The sequence below is a fragment of the Anas platyrhynchos genome, chromosome 12 (genome assembly GCF_047663525.1).
Source record: "Anas platyrhynchos isolate ZD024472 breed Pekin duck chromosome 12, IASCAAS_PekinDuck_T2T, whole genome shotgun sequence".
NCBI lineage: Eukaryota > Metazoa > Chordata > Aves > Anseriformes > Anatidae > Anas > Anas platyrhynchos.
In genome coordinates this window covers 5,028,807-5,050,317 of record NC_092598.1, presented here as the reverse complement: position 1 = coordinate 5,050,317, position 21,511 = coordinate 5,028,807, and the positions used below count along the sequence as shown (strand labels likewise).

Here is a 21,511-nt window from a genome sequence, read left to right as displayed (position 1 = left end):
GCAGCGCCGCATATTAAAGGTGATCTCTCTTTATTTGCTCTTTCGGACTAATTGGCTTAGCCTAAGACAGGCAACTGCAGCTGCATGGTAAGTGTGAACCCACACAGTTTCGTAATCCACATCGGTGTGAAAACAGGGCAGCAGCCTTTCCTGAAATCCTCCCCTCTTCCCAGGCAATGAATGATTCCAGGAACTGCATCCCTAAATTCCCTCTTCTGACTGCTCTGGGCAGCCTCTGTCTTCCTTTTTTCTTTCTAAAAAAAAACCTACAAAAGGAAACCAATCAGCCTGCCATGATTTCCATAACTCTCCTTTGGATTTTCATTTACAGGTGCTCAGATCCATTAGCAGAAAGCTCATTCTTTGACCTTAAAATGGCTCCCTTCCCAGCTGCTTGCATCCTTTGTGCTTTAGGAAATGGTTGCTGTAGTCCCTGTGCACAATGACGGGAAGAATTATTCCCAGAACCCAGCTACGTGGCTCCAAATGCATTAAATAGCCGTGCTCCTGAATGCCTGCTGCCCTCAGAGCGCAGGGCATTAGGAAACGCCGAGGTTCATTAAGGGCTGGTACTCAGTTAACCCCACCATTTAATGGGAGAAGTTAACTGAAACAGCTGCCTGGAGGAACCCTCTAGCTGGACTCCTTTCTTTCCTGGCCCACGTGCAGTTTTTCATTCAGCAGTGCTGCTAAACCAACTGTAATCTCCCCAGACATCCTCGAGCCACAGGATTCACCTGCCTCTGGATGCTCACACCTCTGGATGCTATCAGTGAGCTAGCAGGATGCCTCCAAACCATTCAGCGCTAAACCAACCCCATGATCCCTGCTTGCACCTTTCTACGCAGAGCCCTGCCGACTTCACCCAACATTTTCTTTAGTTCTTGTTTCGCTGTCAGAAATTGGGTAGTGCTTAGAACTGCTCTGATCTTTGCTCCTGGCAGCACAACAGACGAGGCCAAAGCCAGGCTGGCCGTACTCACGAGCATGACCTGATACCCACAGCGCCTTTGTACCACTCGTGCTGCTGACCCGGCTCAGTGCTGCACGCCTTACAGGCCTGACTCCTGCAGCTCCTCCCGATCCTCCCATCCTCTGCGTGGCTGTGCTAATTGATGTAAATTGATACCTGCACCGCTGCAATTTGCTGATGGAGTTAAATTAACCGATCCACGGGTTGTTTTCCACCAACAGCTGCACCAGCCAGAGTGCTCGCAACGTCCTACTGACGGCTTCAGGAGCCGGTGCCAGACAGGGGATCCTTTCCTAGCGTCTCGCTCCACATCTGTGTCTTACAGCTTTACACAGCATCAAGGAAAACCTTAACCAACACAGGTTCCTTGTATCACGAAAATGTTTTCTGTATCATGAAAAAATGGCCTTATACACTGGAAATCAAATTGGCATATCATAGAAAACACTTTTGCAATAGTGTGGTTGCTCAGAAACCCTGCTTTCTGTGGTCAATACAGCCTTGGGCGCTACCAAAACTATGCATATATTTTTTTAAACTCTTTCTTTCTTTTTTTTTTCTGGTCATGATGTCTGTCTTCTAGGTGTATAGCACAGTCTGTCCGTGTGGGTGAAATCCACCATTACTGACCATCTGTTCTTTTCATATAATGCTCTGGATTTGTCATCATCTTGCTCTGCTCTGTTGCATGTCAGCTGGGGACTGTCCTAGGCAAATCACTGAGATTCTCTAATTTTCCCCTTAGACTGCAAAGACTCCAAGGATATTATACTTCCAAGAAACTCTGCTGGTAAGAATTAAAAGGTGTATTAATACCAAAGCGTACCCAAACAGCCGATTTCTTTAGTTGTACCTGGGAATCTCTAAACTGTGAAAAACAGCAGTGTGTTAAATTGCTGCTTCCCTCTGTCCTTTGTATTTGTTTTCTCAGACTTGTTAGGCCAAGGACTGCCTTAGATATATTTTCAAAGCCACAAGCACTGGATGATGTGCACTGTCGTTGGATAGGAGTTTATTCTTTGCTGCTGAACCCTGCATGTGGCATGTGATGTTAGGAAAGGACTGAGGACAGGTGGGAGAGTCTCAGCTGCCTTTTGTGCAACATTGTGTTGAAACACTCATAACACAGGAATTTAATAAGAAAAATAACAATTAAGGATGTTATTTTACGTTCTCATTCTTCCTCTTATGACACCTCTTCTCTGGAGAATCTGTGGATATTAATCCTGGTAATACTTTTGACACTTTCCCATTCTGCTTTTTCTTTTTTTTTTTCTCTCCAGTGGGCTTTTGAAAACATCCAAGTCTTTCAGTGCTTCATCCACTTCTAATTTCACTTCCCCAGAGTGTTGGTTCAGTGACTGAAGACACACTTCCCTAATCTGTAGACTACCTTTTTCTTTCTTAGTTGTTCTTCCTCTGTTTTGGGGAAACTTCACCTTACTGTAACAAGCTCGCAGCTCTGCATCATATCCATTTTCCCTTTGACTTTTAATGCTTATTTTTATTACAGTGATGTTTTAAGAGGGCTGAGACCTAATAGTGCACTCTGGACTGACAAGCACTCAGCTTGGTGTGGCTGGTAGGACGTGAACTATGGATGAAATAGAATTAGCTGGGGGTGGGAAGATCAGGTAACAGTAATGCAGACGGTTTAATGGAAATGGTGATTTCTCCATGGTCATGCCAAATGAAAGTTTTTTACGTGCATCTTAAAGGAAAAAGAGGCAGCAGCCTGATGAATTTTGTTGGGAGCTTTTGTTTTTCCAGGGCTTTTTCGTGCCTGGCCATGTGGGTGGCCCTGGAAGAAGGTAGGAGCTCAAAAGGAAGAAGTTTACCACCTAAGGCTGCTGTCACTTAGAAGGGTGAATGCAGGGGAATGAGGGCTGACGTCTTGGCTCATTTTCTGACTGGGTGCAGCAAAGCAGAGAAGAAATTTCAGGCTCTTCCTCCTCTTTTTGTACCTTCTGCTGATTTCCTTCCTATCTACTCGTCTGTTTATTTTAGTTGCCTCTTTGTTTCTGTTTGTCTGCTTCAGACTTAGACATGAGGTTATAGACTCGAGACTTCCTCTTTCCACTTAAATAAATTCCTTTACCACAGCAGGTCTGTTAATACTGGTTCTGCTCAGACTTTTTACCTGCTTTGTTCAGAGCTCTGTCCTACTAATATCAGATCAGGTAAAAGCTAGACTGGAGTGCCGTTCAGATCAGCAGATGGCAGGCTCCTTCTAGCAATTGATACCACCAGCTTCATCCTACATACCCTTGTACCAGAGCATCTGATGATGACAGGCAGAAAAAAAGTCTGATTTCTGCATCATGCACTCAAAAGTGTGCATTGTGTCAGTGAGGAATCAAAGACGTGTTTGTCATCAGCCTGTGCGGCATGCGGTTAGCCCCACCGTGTGATGTCCATCAGCTGGGAAAACGAGGACACAAAGACTGAGTGAACCCGAGAGGAGTCAAAATCTGAACGTCAGAGATGTCACATTCCCGGAGTCTGACTGTCCTCTTATGACTTCATCTGTAGAAGTGTCCTCCAATGTTAAGGTTAGGCTCAGAAGAAGTGGGTGGTGAGAGATTTGGCAAAAAGAAAGAGATGCTTGCAAATGCAATCTTAATTTTATGCATCTGTGGTCAATGGCATCCTAATCAAGCCCATCCTTCCCTTAGGGGCAACTGCAGAACTGCTCCTTGTGGGGTGGGTTCCTTTAATCTTTATCTAGTTAGGTTTTAAATGTCCATCAATCCTTTTGGGAAACAATTCTGTTTCTCAAAGTTTTATGACTCACCCATATCTCCCTAATGCCACTGTGGTGATTAACTTAAACTTCAAATGCAGGACTTTTAGCGATATTGATACAGCATCTCTTTTATGTTTCATGTGTTTGCTTGGATTTGTTGTATTCCCCAGTTCCACTGAAGAATGGTTTTAAAGTATTTTTTAACAATACAGCATTGTTATGAAAATGAGCTGACTAGTGAGTCTGATAGCAGGAATTTGCTCTGAGTCAACAGTGGCAATTTGCAAGCATTGACTAAAGAATTCCATAATCCACACAGCACCTCTGTGACTAAGGGAAGAAAGCTGCATTATCTCTAATATGCATCAAGGGTTCAAATGTAAGAGGGACAGCTACTGTGTAAGAGTCTAAATGGACATTGAACACAAGTTGGGAATTCCTGGTGCTTGCTTCTCTGCTTGGAGAAACTATCTTCCATCTCTGTGCAGACAACACTCAGGAACATGTTGAGCAGACAATAGCAACTTTTTTTTTTTTTTTTGATTGTTGTATTGTGTATGTGTTTTTTGTTTTTAACAGAAATTATGAATGTGGCAAGCCCTTCCAGCCTCTAACAAAAAAATTCAGTGAGACAATAAAAGCAGATTTTTTCTTCTTCCCTCTTTGGTTGGACTGGGGAAAGAGCTTGCCAAAACATCTGTTAATACCATAATCTGTGAAATAAATTAGGAATAATGCAAAGGTGGAGCACAGGCTTATTTTATTCCTTTTTCTTGTTCTCCCTTCAAAAGTGTACTACAAATCCAGCTAATCCTCTCTGGGGAGAGTGCTCTCTCCCCTCTTAAGCGCATCCCCTGCTAAAGCATCTCAGTATTTATATCTGGCCCTTGCCACAGTTGCTCCTTTACTCCCCTCATTTAGCTTGTCATGCAATGCCACTGCATGGATTTACTCTCATAGAAGGTCCCTTTGGGCAATAGTTTTTTCCCTGCCTATGTTTTGGCACCTGAAGTGGTTTTCTCGTGGTTTTCCAAGCCCCCCACTGCTGCACAACCTGCCTTATTGGCACTGACAGTACTTGCAAATTGCCCGTCGTCTTTTCCTTCTGAATATCACAGTTTTTGTTCTAGCACATGGGTATGGATGGGTGTTACCAAGCTTAAGAAGGTAAGTCAGGCCGGTGCTTCTGTTTCGGCACCCACAAGGGACCTCAGCAGAACACCTGATGGGCTGGAGACAGGCAAGAGACCAAATACTGGAAATGTATGAAAAGTTCTTTTTTAGGACTGGAGACCCAGCTGAAACTTGCAAACGGGCCTTCCTGGTTTTACAAGTGTACAGCTGAGGAGATGAATTCTGAATAGTACGGATCACAACTGAATTAGTTTTGAGAATGGAAAAAAAAAAGAGTCCGATTCTATTCCTCTGTTGCTGATCCAGAAGTCTGCCTGCCTTAAACTGTGTGACAACTAGTGAGGCTGATTAGCACCGAGATGAAGTATTTCGAAGAAAAACTCACAAACTTTTGAATTATTCAAAACTGATAGCATGCCCATAAACACCTGTAGAGGTACACTTCTACTGATAACACTATTATGAATGACGTGCTCAGTGTTTATTACATGAATGAAAGATGTCCCACTTTCACAGTAAACTTCAGACTGGATTTGCTCATAAAACATGGATTGTTGGGAGAAATACAAAAAATAGTGACCCCCAAATTTCACTTTGCAATACTGCTGTACGTGTATACCTGAGATGTCTATGGGGCTGCACGGAGCCAGAAGAGGGAATTTGGAAAGGCACAAAGCTGGAGCACAATCCATCCAGCTTTGGTTTGATACAGTTTATAAGGGAAATTAGAAGCGGTGTTAGTTTTAACATGTTCAGCCTTGGGTCACATCGCAACCCTTGGCTGCAGCTTGGATGGCTAACGTGTGTTGCAGCAAGTTGTGCAGCGAGCAGCGTGTTTTGATTTCACTTGTCCAGACAGGGATTTTGGTTGCCCCATTCTGGCAGACAATCTGAGATTTCATACCTTGATCTTATCAGCCTGTGCTGAGTTTCCTCCAGAGAGAACACCTGCAGCCTGACAGCATGGATTCAATGAGAGCTGCAAACGTGTAGCACTGCTGAGGATTCAGACCTCTGTCCTTGACTCGCTAGCAGTGGTGCCGTGCTTTTGCAATACCCCAGTGGATTTCAACACTTCTGAACTGTGGATCTCCAGTGGGGGCTTGGATCCTTCCAGGCTGGCTGCTGTCGACCACCCTTGCTTTATTTGTTAGTTTCTGTGGAACATGAGTTGAAAACATCTGCTCTAATCTACCAGGAAATTCACTTTAAAACACCAGACTCTTTACATATCATCTTCCCGTTGGCACACAGCTGTCAGAGACGACAGCTATGGTAGATTTAAAGCAGTGGTTTGAGCAGGTGGCTAGCTTGCATGAACTTTCACCAAAATAGCCATGTTGGTTGCAGTTCTGGCTGATCGACGTGTTGGTGCAGGTGAGTGTGTGCGAATAGTCCTGCTGTTGACACTATTATTGTTTGTACCAGAACAGTGCCTCGGGTCAAACAAGAAGAGGTCTCCCTTGTACCGGGCATTCAAGGAACTCCAAGAAACAGACAGTGCCTGCTGTAAAAAGCTTACACTTAAGCAAAGCTGTCCTTTCAAAATTTAGATTTTTTAAATTATTATTGCAGATCCACACATATTGACACGTATGAGTAGGTCTGATTTGATTTCATTGTAAAAGTGCGTGTCGTTCACCCCCCCCCCCCAGTATATGGAAACAGAGCTCTGTGGGAACTGCTCGCAGTGTTTGGTGCAGGAGGTAATTACCAGGGCTCTTAGATACTGACAAAGTGAATCTCTATAAAAGAGATGTTTGTCTTCCTGTTGGTTGTATCGTTCATGTCATTAAATGAGTGCCTTTCTTCTAACCTTAGCCAAATTGTGTAATTCTGTGCATCCTTCTATAAACTGATACTTAAGAGTACTCTGGCGACTTCCTAGCTTTTTATAAATAATTTTGATAGTAACGTTCAACAAAAGTATCCCTAGAGTTTGTGAGTAATTGATAGATTACAAACCCCTTCCCTCCTGAAAGTATTTAACCAGCAGTTCTGCTGTCAAATGCCAGCCTATTGAATACACCAGCTTTATAACAACACGTGCGATGCTCGCAGGAATTGCAGTCCATCCAGTCAGGTGTCGTGTTTGACAGCAGCCAGTACAAAAGGCTTTATGGCAAAAAGCTTCCAAACCCTTCCAGTTGCAGCTCGCCTCTCCAGCGATTTGTGTGACTCGCAGTGTGAACACGAGTTTCAGATGAAAGAGTTTGGGGCGGGCTCCGGGCTCCGCTGCTGGCACCTCGCTTGGCATCGTGACCTCTCCTTTGAGGAGTGCTCTGAGAGCTGCTGCCAGAAGCCCAGCGGCAGGTACACGCCGTGTGATCATCTGCTCGCCACCCAGCACTCCTTCCCTTTCCCAACCTCCCTCCACTGGGGATGAGTTTAAACCTCTCAGCACAAAGGTTTATACTTTCTCCAAATGTTTTGCTAGCGTCGCGTAAAACAGCCCAGTAAATTCCTCCTGAATTCGTGACCCTGGCAATACCCAGCGCAGTGTGTTCCGCAGTTTAATAACATGTGTATGAATTGCATAAAATGTAATTTGTTTTTTTATTGGTCCTAATGTGTCGGTTCCAACTGGGAAACTGCAAACAAGATCCGAGTTCCGTGAGTACCTAGGAGATAAAAACTGAGTATGAGTGATAGGATTTCTCTTGATAGGGCATCCATGTTGCACACAGCATCACCGAGCCACTAAGCCGTTCAGAAGTCCAGGATGGGAGTTATTTTTCCCCCCATTTATTTATTTTTTGGGGAATGCCGCCGCTGTGATGCCGGGTTACCAGAGGACACCGCCTGCTACGGACACCGCTGACCCCGGCCCCGCCGGGCTGCCTGAGGGGAGCGGCGCTGCGGGGCTCTGCCGCCCCTTTCCTGAGGTGATCGCCCCGGAGCGAAGCCACCGGACCCCCCCTGAGGTCCACGGCCCCGTCCCTGGGCTGCCGCCAGCGCGAGGGCTGCGAGAAAACGGAGTGCCGGGAGAGAAAAAAAGAGAGAAAACGCGTTTATTCCCCAACGCGCTCCTCACAGCCCGCGCCGCGCGGGGCTTCCCCTCATGGCGGAGGGCGGGCGGCCGCGGTGAGGCGCGCAGGTGTGTGGCCGCGCACCTCCGCCCTTCCCGGGCGGCTCCCCCCGGCCTCTTCCTCCTTCTCCTCCTCCTTTTCGTCCCTGTCCCCGATCGGGGTCGGCGGCCACGGCGCGGCCCCTCTGAGGCGAAGCGGGGAGGGGCGGGGGCAGCAGCAGCGCGCGCCGCTTCCCGCGCACCTCGCGCGGCCACCGCCGCTTCTGCTCCTGCCGCTGCTGCTGCCGCTGCCCTCGGCGGCTCCGCGGCCATTGACGTCAGCGCGGGCCGCACGTGACCCCCCCGCAGCCAATGGGCTGAGCCCGGAGCCGCTCCGGCGAGCGGGGCGAGCGCTGCCGGCAGCCTCCCGCCGCCTCCTCCTCCTCCTCCTCCCGCGGCGGCGGCGGCGCGCAGGGCCAGCACACACAGACACACACACACCGCACACACACACACACATCCACACCCCTCTCACACACACACACACACGCACAGGCAGAGACCTCCCCGCGCGCCCCAGCCCGCCCCGCACCGCCCGGCCACGCGCGGGCACCCACGCACCCACCTACATGCACGCGCGCGCCCGCCCCGGGGGGAAGGAAGGAGCCGCGGCCGGACGCCCCGCAGCCCCCGCCGCCAGCACCGCCACCGCCACCAGCAGCAGCAGCAGCAGCAGCAGCACTACCACTACCAGCAGCAGCAGCAGCCCCCGCCGGGACCACCGCCGCCCCCGCCCCGCTCTCTCCCGGCCGGCAGCGTGGATGTGGCGCCGTGCGAGCCGCCGGGGGACCCGCCGGGGGGCGGACCGCCGACTCTGAGGCCGGGGCTCGGCCGCTGCCCTTCTCCCTTTAACCCCCGCGGTGTGTGCGGATCCCTTCCCCCACGGCGATTTTTTTTCCTCTTTTTTTTTTTTTCTCTTTTTTTTTTTTTCACCTCCTTTTTTCCCCTTTTCCCTTTTTTTCCCCATCCTTTTCTCCCCTTTTCCCACCCTCCCCCTATCTTCCCCCGTTTTTTTTTTCAATTTTTCCCCTTTTCCCTTTTTTTTTCTTTAATTTTTCCCCTTTCCTCCCCTCTCCCCCCCCCCATTTTTCCCCTTTTTTCTTCCTTTTTTATTTAATTCCCTGACCTCGCCGCCTCCTCGGATCTCTCTCCTTCTCCCCCCACCCCCCCCGCCTCCGCGGGGCCGGGCGCCGCCACCCCGCGCTGCCCATGGATCGCAGCGGCGGCCCCGGCGGGGGCAGCGGCGACCGCGGGCAGCAGCAGCAGCAGGAGGAGGGCAAGGGGCCGCCTCCCCCCGACGTACCCGGGCCCGAGGGGGGCCCCAAAATGGGCGCCGCTCCCTGCCGCCGGCCCCCGCTGCACTGCAACGGCATGAGGTACAAGCTGCTGCAGGAGGGGGACATCCAGGTGTGCGCCATCCGGCACCCCCGGACGTTTCTCAGCAAGATCCTCACCTCCAAGTTCCTGCGCCGCTGGGAGCCGCACCACTTGACCCTGGCGGACACCGGCGTCGCCTCGGCCACGGTGAGTTAGGGACGGGAATAAGGTTTTGGGGTGAGAACGGGCGGGTTTGGGTCTGGGTTGCGCAGCTGGGACCGGCTGCGCCCAGGCTCTGCGCCCTGGCAGCGCACGGAGCGCGCCGCACGCTGGTTCCTGTAACCGGGCTGCCATCGGCCCTGCGGGGATTTACGGGGAAATGCCTCGGGTTTCTCAATGGTTTCAGTCCGGCCTTGCTACGGGACATCGCACGGTTGTGCCTGTACCCCCTTCCTTTAGCTTGTCGTGCAGTGACATGTAGGGCACGCGTGGCACCGGAGCGTGGGCTGGCTTTTGTGGGGTTTTCTGTTAATGGGGTGGCTGAATGGGTCTCGGCCAGCACGCAGAGCTGGGTTTCATCATGCCCAGTGGCTGTGTCCCCCGGCATCGTGTCATGGGGTGCTATGGCAGTGTCCCCCGACACCACACCATGCCATGTCCGTGTCCCCCGACACCACGCAGTGCCATGGGGTGCCCATTCAGGCCATCAGCAGCAGCCCCTTCACCCTGCAGGTAGGCCAGCTGCCCATCCTCACGCAGCTCCTTCAGTGCCACAATGACATCCCCACGTCCCGCTTCCCCCCGGGCTGCCGAGGGTGTTTCCGAGGGAATATTTTCCCTTCCCTGCTGGAGCTGCTGTGTGAAGGCAGGAGGGAGCCCTGCAAAGGCACGAGCGCTGCTCGTTCTCGCAGCGCTTCGTTTTCTCGAGGTGCCATCAGCGCGGAGGGGAAGTTGAATATTGGTGGGGATGAGGCGTTTTCCCGGCAGTATCCGTGGCCGATGATTTCTGAGCAGAGAAGGATACCGGCAGAGCGAGGCGTGATTGTGCTTCAGACATTAATCTCTGCAGTGTGGCAATACTTAGGCATGAAGTTGTATTCGTGCAGGAGACGCCAAACTCTGCTCTCTGGTGGAGCTGTCACCCGAGAAATTGCCCCTGAAAACATTTCCCAAGTCCCATAGGGTGGTGCTTTTAATTAACGCGATGTCATTCCTAATTATTTTAGGCACATAAGTAGCAAGTAGATACCAAAACACTGTGTGCACCAGTGCAGGCTCCATTTTGTTGAGCAGGGCTCTTCGTGCTTGGTCTTGTGCCTTATCAATTTTTTTTTCCAGCACTAACTCACCACACAGATAACGTTGTTCGCAGAAATACCCGTGCTTTGTTATGCTTTATTATGTGGCACGCAGTCTTTGGTTTCCAGGCAGTAATTAGGGGACTAGGGTACGATCCGTGTTCACTTGTTGCCTGAACGTATGTGCGGGTGTGCGTAGCAGGTATCTCCTGGCTCCGCGATCCCTAGATCTTCTTTTTTCTGGAGGTGAAAAGATGCGACTTACGCAAAATATGCGGTCCCCCCTAAGGAAGTGGGGGACAGGCAGAGTGCCAAAACCTCTCGAAGCCAAAGGCAGGTATTTAAATGTAACTCATTTGGTTTTCAAGGGCTGTAGGAAAATATCCCTACCTTCCATTGACAGTGAGCACTGGGCGCACTCAGCAACTTTGATAACAAGGTCATTTTTACACGTTGGGCTTTCCACAGTCAGGGTGCTTTATGAGCAGCTGCTAATTAATCTTCACATCATCTCTTCGCAAATCCCCTGGCATGACGAGTTTTACTGCATTCTATATAACATGAATAAAATTGAACAGGAAAATAACATCACTTTGTTTTGCATTTGAAAGCAAAAGTTGTAATGACAGCTAAATCCAGATCTGGGAAATCATCTCTTCCAGTACAGTGGATAGGTGATTTGGTGATTCTAGGCATTTTCTTTCCTTTTTAACATCACTTGAAACGTGTCTTTGACATGAAGTCTTCTCCATGCAAGCTCCTACATGTCCATGCCTGGGCTGCGAGGTAGGAGCTAGCATTGCTTTCTGTATGGATTATTCCTCTGCAGTGTTTTCCACTGGTAGACACGGTATGTGCCCACAGAAAAATGTGAATAACGAGACCCTACCTACAGGTTATTTTTGCAAGATGTAACCACTTTCCATGTTCGATTAGGTAGGTACGTGTTTTGTACCTGACAAAACAGCTTTCCGTAGAGGAAGCACCACCACGCAAGAATGCAATGGAACAAGTGCTCAGGCCATCATATTTTAGTAAACTTTAGGGAGGAAAAAAATCTTTACAAAGTGCTTTTTCTTCCATGATCACAAGTGACTTTCAATTAAAACAAGCCCAAGCTCATCAAAAAAGAATAGTAACAGTTGTGTTGCAGATTGGTGTATGTGCTGAGCTTACAAATGGGAGCATGTTAGCTTGTGGAGTCCCATACTGTAGGTGTTGGGTCTTTATCTCATTTACATCTTGTTTCCATCGTTTTCTTCATGTTTCTTATTTCTCAAGGAACTGGTTACTTAAAAATACTACAGTTTCACCACTATAGTTTTACCAGTAGACTCACCCTTAACCAGCACCGAAATAAAAGCCTAGTCAAGATGTATTTTTCAGTGCAAGTAAATACAGATATGTTTTTTCTTTTTTCTTTTTTCTTTTTTTTTTTAAATTTAAATGCCAAAGTCCCAGTAGGAAATTTTGATACTTACAAACTTTGTTTGCCAGAAAACAGCTTGCTTGGGGATGTATCTGACTTTCTTCCCCATGGGAAGAATAATGTTTATTTTATAAACACTTACCAAACCCAAATGTATTGCCCTTGCTATTTTTTTTTTTTTTACTAAGATCTGTCCTTGCACAGCTTGAAGGGCAGTGATAATAAAAACAAAGTAATAAAATCCAATTTCATATTTATTTTATGATTTTTTCCCTTTTTCTTTTGTTGTTGTTGTGAGGAATAAGGTATGGCTATCTTCAGAAATTTTCAGTAGTTCAAAGCTGGCAGGCGGAACTGAACCGATATCTTTCTGTCTTGTCCATTTCATGTCTCTGCACTGCTTTTCTCTTCCATTCTTTCTCTTGCCCCAGCTGGGAGCTGATGTTTAGGATAAGGGGTTTTAAAGTACTGGCTTACTAGAAAGACTTATGATACATATGTATCAGCAGCGGACAAGGAAGGAATAAATAAGCGATTCATTTTTGCTGGCTAGGGATGACCTCTCTAATTCCCGTCCGGGAAGATAAGATGTAATTGAAACCATGAAGTTACTCATTAATATCCCTCAAGGAGGTGGTAACTTTGACTTTTCAGGCCCATTCCACGTTTCTTGGTTTCCCCTTGACAGGTACGTTGAATGTAATGCGGCGTTGTGTTCACGCTAGTGACAATCCTGAAAAGATTTGAGTGCCTTTATACTTCTGTGCAAAGATGATGCATGAGGACAGCAGCGTATTGACAAGGTAGCTAATGAGAAACGTACTTGACACAAGAACATAAGTGGGTTAGGGGACTGCAGTTATGTTTTCTTCTAGAGACACAATCAATATTAAATGAGGCAGGGCAGGCTGATGTGTTTCAAATAGGAGAAGTGGAGTAGAAAATTGTCTTCTAATTGTTTTTTAAAATTCAACAATTTTGCTACTTGCATGCGTTTCAGCGTGCTATTACATGTCTTTCCTTCCTTCTTGTTGTAAAGATAGAGCAAAAATTCCTATCAAGCCAGACTCATTGTTTACTTAAGCGCAGGTTCCCATTAGTTGGAAAAACACACTTTTAAAAATTAAATTTCCCTTGAAAAACAATTAGCTCAAGTGGGAAGTATTATGCAGAACTCTGAAGTTTCAAAACAATCTTATAAGGAGATTTTTTTTAAAAAGCTTTCCTGGAAAAGGAATATTGTTGTGTTATGCAGATTCAAAATAGAATTATGATGAATTAGCTAGAATAGTAACAAAAAAAGAGTAAACAGCCTGTTCAGTCAGTCAACCAAGTGCTGACTTCAAGCCTTGTGCTATTGATGGGACTTCAGGAATGTGAGTTGAAACTAGCTTGATGGGCCTACCATCGTTATCCATGTAAATAAATGTGAATGCATAAAAACAAAGCAATTTAAGATATTTTTTTTATATCCATTGTAACAGCAGAATGCTAACTTACTATTTTAAGATAATATTTCTCCTTGTTTTGTACTACACATGGTTGTTTTCATTTGACAGGAAGTGTTACAGGTTTGGGTGTACGTGCTTTTCCCTGTTCAGGTTTACCTTGTTGCTATCCATCAGGTGTTTTCTTCAGGCATACCAGAAAAGGCATCGAATCCTGCCATTTGCATACAACCCATGGTAATTTAGAATTTGCTGCAAATTGCTGCATGTTATCTGTGCTGCTGAAGTTGAGAACCTGTTTCTGTGGTAAAGCCAGGCATGTGTCTGCACTACCAAAACCCAGATTTTTATGAGGACTTGGTGATTTAGTGGAATAATACTCCATTGTAAGAAACTTGCTTTATTGCTGTCTTAGACTGTAGCTAGGCATAAGAAAACCTAAAATGGTATTTCTTTGAAGTTGTTTAATGCCTATCAAAAGTACTTTTGAGTATATAGTTTCTACAGTGGTTAAAAAGCATACTTCTAAGTCAGTAGTGTTAAGGTACGTGTTTATATGTCACGGAGCTTACATAAAATATGAAAACAGAAGCTATATTCATTGATAGAGCAAGAGCTCTTAAGGCTATTAGTGTTAACACCCAGCTAGTAAATTTTACATGTTTAGGAGCATAAACAAAGAGGACACTCAGAAATACTTCTGCCACACTTTTCTTTTTGGCTGGGGACTAACGATGTGGTGCTTGCCACTACATGGTGGTAATAGTGCCCTGGGGGAATCACCTCTGGTACCCGTTGGGGACCTCATCCCGCATCAGCAGGGACCGGAGGAGCTCAGCATCCCTCGCAGGGCTGGGTCTTAGTGGAGCTGTGAGATCATCTTTGTTTGTTTTGTAGTGGAGCATCAGAGCTAGAGACACAGAGAGTCTGCTGGGTCGTCGAAGCCCAGGGGTTCTTCTAGGAAAGGATGTGTGGACCATGCTAAGGATGTGTAGCTTGCCAGAGGAGACTCCGATCCACATTGACGTTCCAGTTTGCAGGCTCAGGTTTGCGTTGTTACCAGTTGGAAAACAGAGGCTGAAGCCTTGGTCCCACCCAGATCATTGGTAGAATTGTGTACGTCGAAGAACATTTTTGGAGGGGAAAAAAAACAAACAAACTGGGAGGCTTATCACATAGGGAGGAGTGATTTTTGGAGCTGTTTAATTTATTGCGGGTAATTTGTTTATACATGTGAAGTTCCTAAATAACAGGCGAGTTTTAACATGATACAGTAAAATGGCTTCTCTCATTTCCTTGTGTCTTCTGCATTAGTAAGCACAACTGGATTAATAGGGTTTGTTCCACTCCCCACATAGGATTTATGAAAGAAGAGATCTACCTCAAGTAGTTCAAGCATTTTGGAGTCTTTAGAAGTAATTAGATTGTGGGTTGCATGGGTAGATTGTGGCTTGTTTATTAGTGTTTTGAGCACAGCTAGTTGATTCAGTTTTGTTCTGTGTCTGCAAGTGTTTGCAGATATGTAGTGCTTAACTCTGTAAACAATTGCATGGCAGAAGATGATCGATACCTTAGCATGTATAATCCCCACAGAGCATCGTGCATGGATCACGGATGTGCCCTCAGTAACGTAACCTTTCCTCAGGATCACATTGAGAAACGCTGCGTCAACTGGATGGGGGAGCACTTGAATTTTTTGCAGATTTGAGTTTTTTGCAGATTTGTTGTCTTCCTTATACAGGGTTGGAGAACTGATCTGTTTCAGTGCATAGTTCCACCAAGCTGTTGAGGAAGAAGAGAGAGGGAAACATGGTAGGCTGGAATTGCTGCCAAAAACAATGTATTATTAAATCATTGCGTAAAATTTTCCTGTTTTGCACAATATTTAAGAATGCAGGGGCAATACCAGGAAAGGGAAAAGACAATTGAAAAGCATACATTATAACCGAGCACGTCAGTGGTGAGTGAAGTTTAGCTCTTGTGGTTGCAGAGAAAAACATGAAGTCAGAACCAGATGCTGAACTAAAGGGCCTTCACTTCCCAGGCTTGAAAATCAGGAGAATTTAAAAATACTCTCCAGGTTTGGGAGGAGGGGGTCCTGTGTCAGGGTCTATGGACTCTCAAAGTTACCAGTGCTGGCGTTTCAGTGCTTGCAGTCATTTCTTGACTCCCCCTCTTAGGCTGTCCCATGACTGATGGGACAGGGCCAGCGGAGTGGGGAAAGCAGGAGCAGGTGAGGTGCCAGGTGGCAGGGTCTAGGGCATGAGCTCGTGGCAAACACCATTTCCTTCCAATTCAATGTGAGATTTCAGTGTATTTGTTCATAATTTTCAGTCTTTTTCTTGTAACTTGGGGGAAAAAAGGCATCTGTTTTTCTGGATTTAAGTGTGCCTGTTACTAATTGAGCCTAAGAAGCCCGTCAAATCGCAGTGACTAAAACACGAACTGGAAGTACGCTCGGTCACGTCCATTCTTGGTCTCACTCTGTTGACTTCAGCGGGGTAATCTGAGGAGGGGGATTACCACTCCTCCTTGCTGGTACGGGATGTCACGCTCGGGGAGCTGGGGGCTCGCTGCAGCTCCCCGGGTGGCTCAGGCAGGGGGCCGCGGACTACTCACCCCCAGGCTCGCACAGCTCGCTGCAAAATGAGGCCCGGGTTTTTTTCCTTGGCCGAAGGATCCCTGGATGTCAAGCAGCCTGCATTTGGGTGATTGGTGCTTTTACAGGACAGCCTTGCTGGAAATCCCCCCGTGGGACAGGGCTGCGGTTGTATTTCACCCGTTCGATGCCAACGTGCAGACAGTGGCGTCCTGGTGGGAAGTTATTCTGACACGACTCTCTTCTACCATGAAAACTGTGTCTGAGGACAAAGAAATCGCAGCTGAGGGCTGCTCTGCATAGTCTGATAGCCCTGGAGGACAGCAGCATTTTAGGCTGGGATGGACCACCTGCTGCTTCTGGACCTTCGTGCCCTCCAGAGCTGGGGACAAGCATGCACTTTGCTGCAGCGGGTTAACATTTAATTAGCCAGCAGGGTCATGGTGGATCAGCAGATGTAATTACTGGCAGAGTCAGGTTTGTTTCACCATTTAAGCAGCAGGCCCCCAGACAAAAAGTCCATCTCAGTTCCCTTCTTAGGCAGCGGTGGTGCCTGGTCCTGGCTCAAGCTTGCATGTGGGTGACTGCCCGGCTCCTTGCAGGCCTAGGAGGATGCTGCTGGCTTGATGCTCACTTCTCTGGACATTTTCACTTCGGAGGCAACACAAAGCGGGGATGTCAGTTGGATAAGCCTTGTATGGGCCCTTGAAGTGTGTTTTTTTTTTCCTCTTCTGTTGCCTGCTCGGAGTTATTGCTTAGTTCTGCGGAAAGGGCTTTTGCACTTCTCAGCAGATGCTGCAGTGTCCCTCAAGTTCTTGTTCCTGTAACGGAGAGATTGCGTGGCTTTCTCATTGCATGAAAAATTTAACAGGGAAGAATTGCTTTCACTCTCATTGACGAGAAAAGTAATAACCAGGGCTTAAAAAGGACAAATAAAAAATGTATCCAATGCTTCTCATATGCCTGACTGCTGAGCTAGTTGCATGGTACTAGGAATGGGGATGTTGGATGCTTGAAGCTATCACTAACGGGCTTCTGCTTCTTGGATTTCCAGTGCTTAAGGAAGTGCTGAATAAAACAAAATCTTTTTCTCCTTTTGAAAAATTCTAAACTCAGGTTTTAAATCACACAGGAATGGCTTTAGGTTTTGAAAGATTTTGTTTACAAGTGTATCACATGTGGCGCAGTAAGCCTTGCCTGAAGAAAGCTGAGGTGAAGCAGAATTTGAGATTAATTTTTTTTTAGAATACATGGTTGTATGTATTTTTCTTGGGCCTGAAGAGAAACTGTGTCTGCAATGGATAATAAGAAGTATTTTTTTCTCTTATAAATCAGTTTTACTTACTTTTGAAGAATGCATGTCTACAAACGTGTATGCATATTTTCTGGATCAGATTTCTGGTGATATCAACCCAAATATAAGGCAAGTATTCCTGTAAACAAAAAAGTAATCGCATTCCTTATTTGTCTATAGATAATTAACATCTAAATGAGCATGTAAATTATGGAAATGCATGTGCAGGTAGACATTTTTGATGATTTTTAAAATAAAACTCTTTCTAAATTTCTCGAAGATGCCCATGTTGTGTTCCTAACAGTACACTTCAAATGATACAGAGTGGAATTTTCTCAGCCCTGAAGTTGTGATGCTATTCTTTTAGATGGCAGTGCTCCTTTCCTCCTAATCCGTGTCTGTTTTGGCTCTTCGAATACTACTTTGGAGATTGGCAGGCGTCTCTTACCAGCCTGGTTCCTGTTGCAATGGGGTTCTCTTGTACCATGGAGATTTTATTTGCAATTGTAATACAGTTAGTGAGTATTGTCAGCAGGCTGTGTTTTTGCTTTACCCGTGCAAGCAACTAAAATAAAACTAGAATGACTTCGCTATCCATTTTCAGGCATGGACATTATTAATAGTAAAGTAGAAACTGCTTTGAAAAGAAAAAAAAAAAATGCAACAAACCCCAAAACACTTCTGGAACTTGCCCAGTGGAATCTAAATTTTTAATGAAAATACTAAGGGTGTATATGTTTCCTTCCAAAAATATGAATGTCTGTTTGACCTTCTGTGAACAACAGCAACAAAAAAAAAAAAAAAAAAAAGGAAGGATTATTTTTGGCCTTTAAGACAATCAGAAAATACGATTTGGGGATGTGGTGTAATTGTTTCATTCTGTGAGTCTTTGGATTTTGCCTTCGCTGTGGTTCAGCTGTCTCAGAGGGCTTTCTGGTCCAGGTCTTCATGCGTGGGGAAAGCAGAGACAGAGGAGCACGGATTGCACTGTCCAACAGCCCTCGAGGCTCACGCTCAACCTGCAGCTCCTCAACCTGCAGCTCCTCGCGAGGAGCGTGCCCGTGGTTCCCCAGGGTATCTCCAGTCAGACAGCAGGCATCGGGTGCATCTCCTGGTTGTGTTGACTCAAGCACCTTGCTGTAGTGCTCATAAATTGGGCAGGGCTGGAGCCGAGTGACGTGTCTCTGGCCACCAGGACACACTGTCTCCTCTGACGTTGATAGCTGCTCATTTGCTTAATGGTTGTAAATGCCATTAAAATCCCGGGGAGGTGTGGGAGAGTGACAGCAGGATGTGGCCCAGTGTCTCTCCCCGTGCTACCTTGCAGCCTTCCTGCAAAGTGAGTGTCTGCTGGGAGCCCATCACAGCCGGTTCAGGTCTCCTTTCTGCCGTCTGCATGTTTGTGTGTTCTCCCAGTGGTCCTGCTGGCGGCTCCAGCTTTGCTCTTGCTTTAGGGGCAATTAAGGTTGATTGCAGGAGTAAAGAGTAAGTCTGGAAACATTGACTGAACTGAAGCTTTCAATACGAGTGTGGTCTTGTGAAGTTAACTGTAGAATCACAGTGATGTGATCTGTTTTGGAAAAAAGATTTGCAGTTCTCCCTCCCTTCCACGCTGTGCATTTGGTAGTCAAACGTTCTGAGGTTGAGCACTTAGATTTGGGAGCCACTGGAGAAGAACATGATTGCAGGGGCATCTCGAAACATCATATTTCTCTCTGCTACAATGTAAACCATAAGAAGGTAGGAAACTGAAAGTAGAAAGTTACAGGGGCACTTACACAATGCACCAGGCCCCAATGGCATACACTGGTGCAGCACTGCAGGTTTTTCTGCTGTAGCTGTGGGGTTATTCTGGTTGGGGATCTGAGTGTAGTGTTGTTGCTGGCGGCTTGAAGAGACAGCTGGATGAGGAGAGGTTCCTCTGTGCTGCTTCTTCTGATGCTGGACTGGGCAGTACTGGAGAGCTGAGCACGAAGCTCAGAGGATGCTCTGGCGCCAGGGTGCCCCGCTGTGGTTACGGGTCTGTCACCTGCACAGCTCCTTCCTGCCTTGGTCAGAGAGGTGGGGGCATTCCAGCTGCGTAAGGCCTGGTGGTTCTTTCAGGAGCAGCAGCATTTCCTTCTGCAGCGTAGGAGGCTTCCATCTGCTCTGATGGACTTTACTGAGCAAGGCCCACCCATGTCCTTGCCCTGCTGCTCGGTAGCCAAGTGGCCACAGCTGGGACACGGGCTGCCTGGTGCTTCCGTGTGGAAGATGCATCAAGCTCAGTGAAACAATTGTGTGCCTTATCTGAGAGTAACACAGAACAGGGAGGGTCGTTTGTACATCTGGGGAGAGAGAAAAAAGCCATCGTGTTACAGACATCATTCTGTCATTGTTTAAACCAGGGTAAAAAGCATGGAACTGGTGTAAACTGCTACCTGTAGTAAGGAGGTTGTGGTGGCATGATTACAGGGTTGGAAAGGGAGCTCCAGCTTACTCCTTCAGTGCAGGAGGACTGATGTTTCTTCACATATCTCTTCCAGAAGAAATAGCAACTCCAGCTGTGTAGTAAGGGCTCAAAGTAGTGTTCCCAGCCCGGTCTGTTTCAAAACAGTTTTCATTCCTGGTGTATGGAATTGAGGAGCATTGGTGAAAGATGTTCCAGAAGCGCCAATTATTAGTCATTACTTTGTTTAGTTTTTCTTTCAACTCTCTGCGGTTCTTTCAGATCCATCATTTTTTAGTCACTGCTATTACAATTGCTTTTGAGGAAAATTTTCAAATCTGTAACTAAAGAGTAGCCTGACATCCAGGGGTGCAGAAGAGGCTCCTTCTGCTCTCCTCAGGAGCAAGTGGCTCGAGCGGAGTCCTGGCACCGAAAATCACATCTGCTTTGTAACCAAGTAATGTGGACGTTGAAGAAAACATAAAAGTTCTCCTGGCACAGAACTTTGTTACCGAAGGTGAAAGTACGGACACAGTCAGCATGTCTCGTCTGCCTGAAAACACATTTTCTAAGGTTAGATAATTCATCTTTTGTGATTGCTGTGAATGAATCAGGAAACAAAGCTGGAAAAGCTTGAAATGAAATGAAGTGAGCAGGACCAGACATGCACTTTGGTATTAAATATTGACATACCCCATCTGGGCAACTGCTCTGCCTTTGGATCCCGGTGTATGCGTGAAGACTGCAGTGCCTCCATGCTCACTGGCATTGAGAAATATTCCTCATGGCTTCTCTTCTAACGCTAGCTCCATGCTTCTTGCAGTGCTACGTCACTGCCTCCCTTGAAATTAATCTTGTCTGATTTATTGCAAGTTATTTCAAATGTCCCCGGTGACTCGGATTGACTAATGTACTTTAAATCTGGTGAAATCAAATCTGCCGTGGGAGTTGACCGTGTATGAAGCTGCTCCCTCGTGGAGATGGAAGACATGGGAAAGTACCGAGCCCTGCCTGGTGCTCGCCCGAGTCTAGGATGCATCCTCTGTTGGTCTGAACCCAAGGTGTTTCTTCTGGGTTTGTTAAACCTGGGGCAGGACTTACAGCCCTTACACATCACCCATATGTTGTGCTGGCTGCGTGCGTTTACCGGTGCTACTGAGTGACTTGAAAGGAGCAGGGGAAACATGGCTGGGTCACTGCAGGACGTTTGTTCAGTGGAGCAGCTTCAGGTGGGGATGGGCTCTGTGCCCTGCAGCTGCAGAGGGAAGTCTCCAAGCTGGTGACGGGGTGAAGTCCACGGTATAGCTGCTTCCTACGCTGCAGAGACAGCCTCCCGGGGCAGGCGAGGCCCCTGCCACCCGTCTTCCCTTTTCAGTGCAGTTCAGAAAATAATGGGAGCGTTTAAGTGTGGTGGAGCGCGCGTTTCCTAGTGCCTGCTCACTTATCACACCCGCTCGAGCCGAGATAAAGATGCAATGTTGTGTTACATTATCTAGCTTTAACGTCAAGCGTTTGGGAGGTTGTGTCTCTCTACTTGTCAGACTTTCTTAGCAGAAATGGGAAAAATAAAGTACCCTGTGCATCTCCCTGCCTGTACAGTCTGTACCTGTACATCTGCGAGCTGCTGTCTTGAGACCCTTGCGTCTGATCTGAGGCTCTTGCTGTGCTCAGATTGCACATTACCAGATTTTTGTTTTTATTTTTTGCATTTGTAAGAAAAGCCTGTACAAACAGTGTTCTGCTGTTTCCAAACACTGCAAAGTTTTCCCCTTTGCTTC

The 21,511-nt window shown here is 46.9% G+C and overlaps 1 protein-coding gene across 1 annotated transcript in view; it reads left to right on the top strand.

Annotated features, from left to right (window-relative positions):
- The first annotated feature begins 8,207 nt into the window (after positions 1-8,207).
- CMIP (c-Maf inducing protein) overlaps positions 8,208-21,511 on the top strand; it is a 128,403-nt gene continuing 115,099 nt past the window's right edge. The window contains exon 1 of the mRNA XM_027466765.3: positions 8,208-9,444. Coding sequence (XP_027322566.2) covers positions 9,130-9,444 — 315 coding nt within the window. The 5' untranslated portion in view covers positions 8,208-9,129. The remainder of the gene's footprint in view (positions 9,445-21,511) is intronic.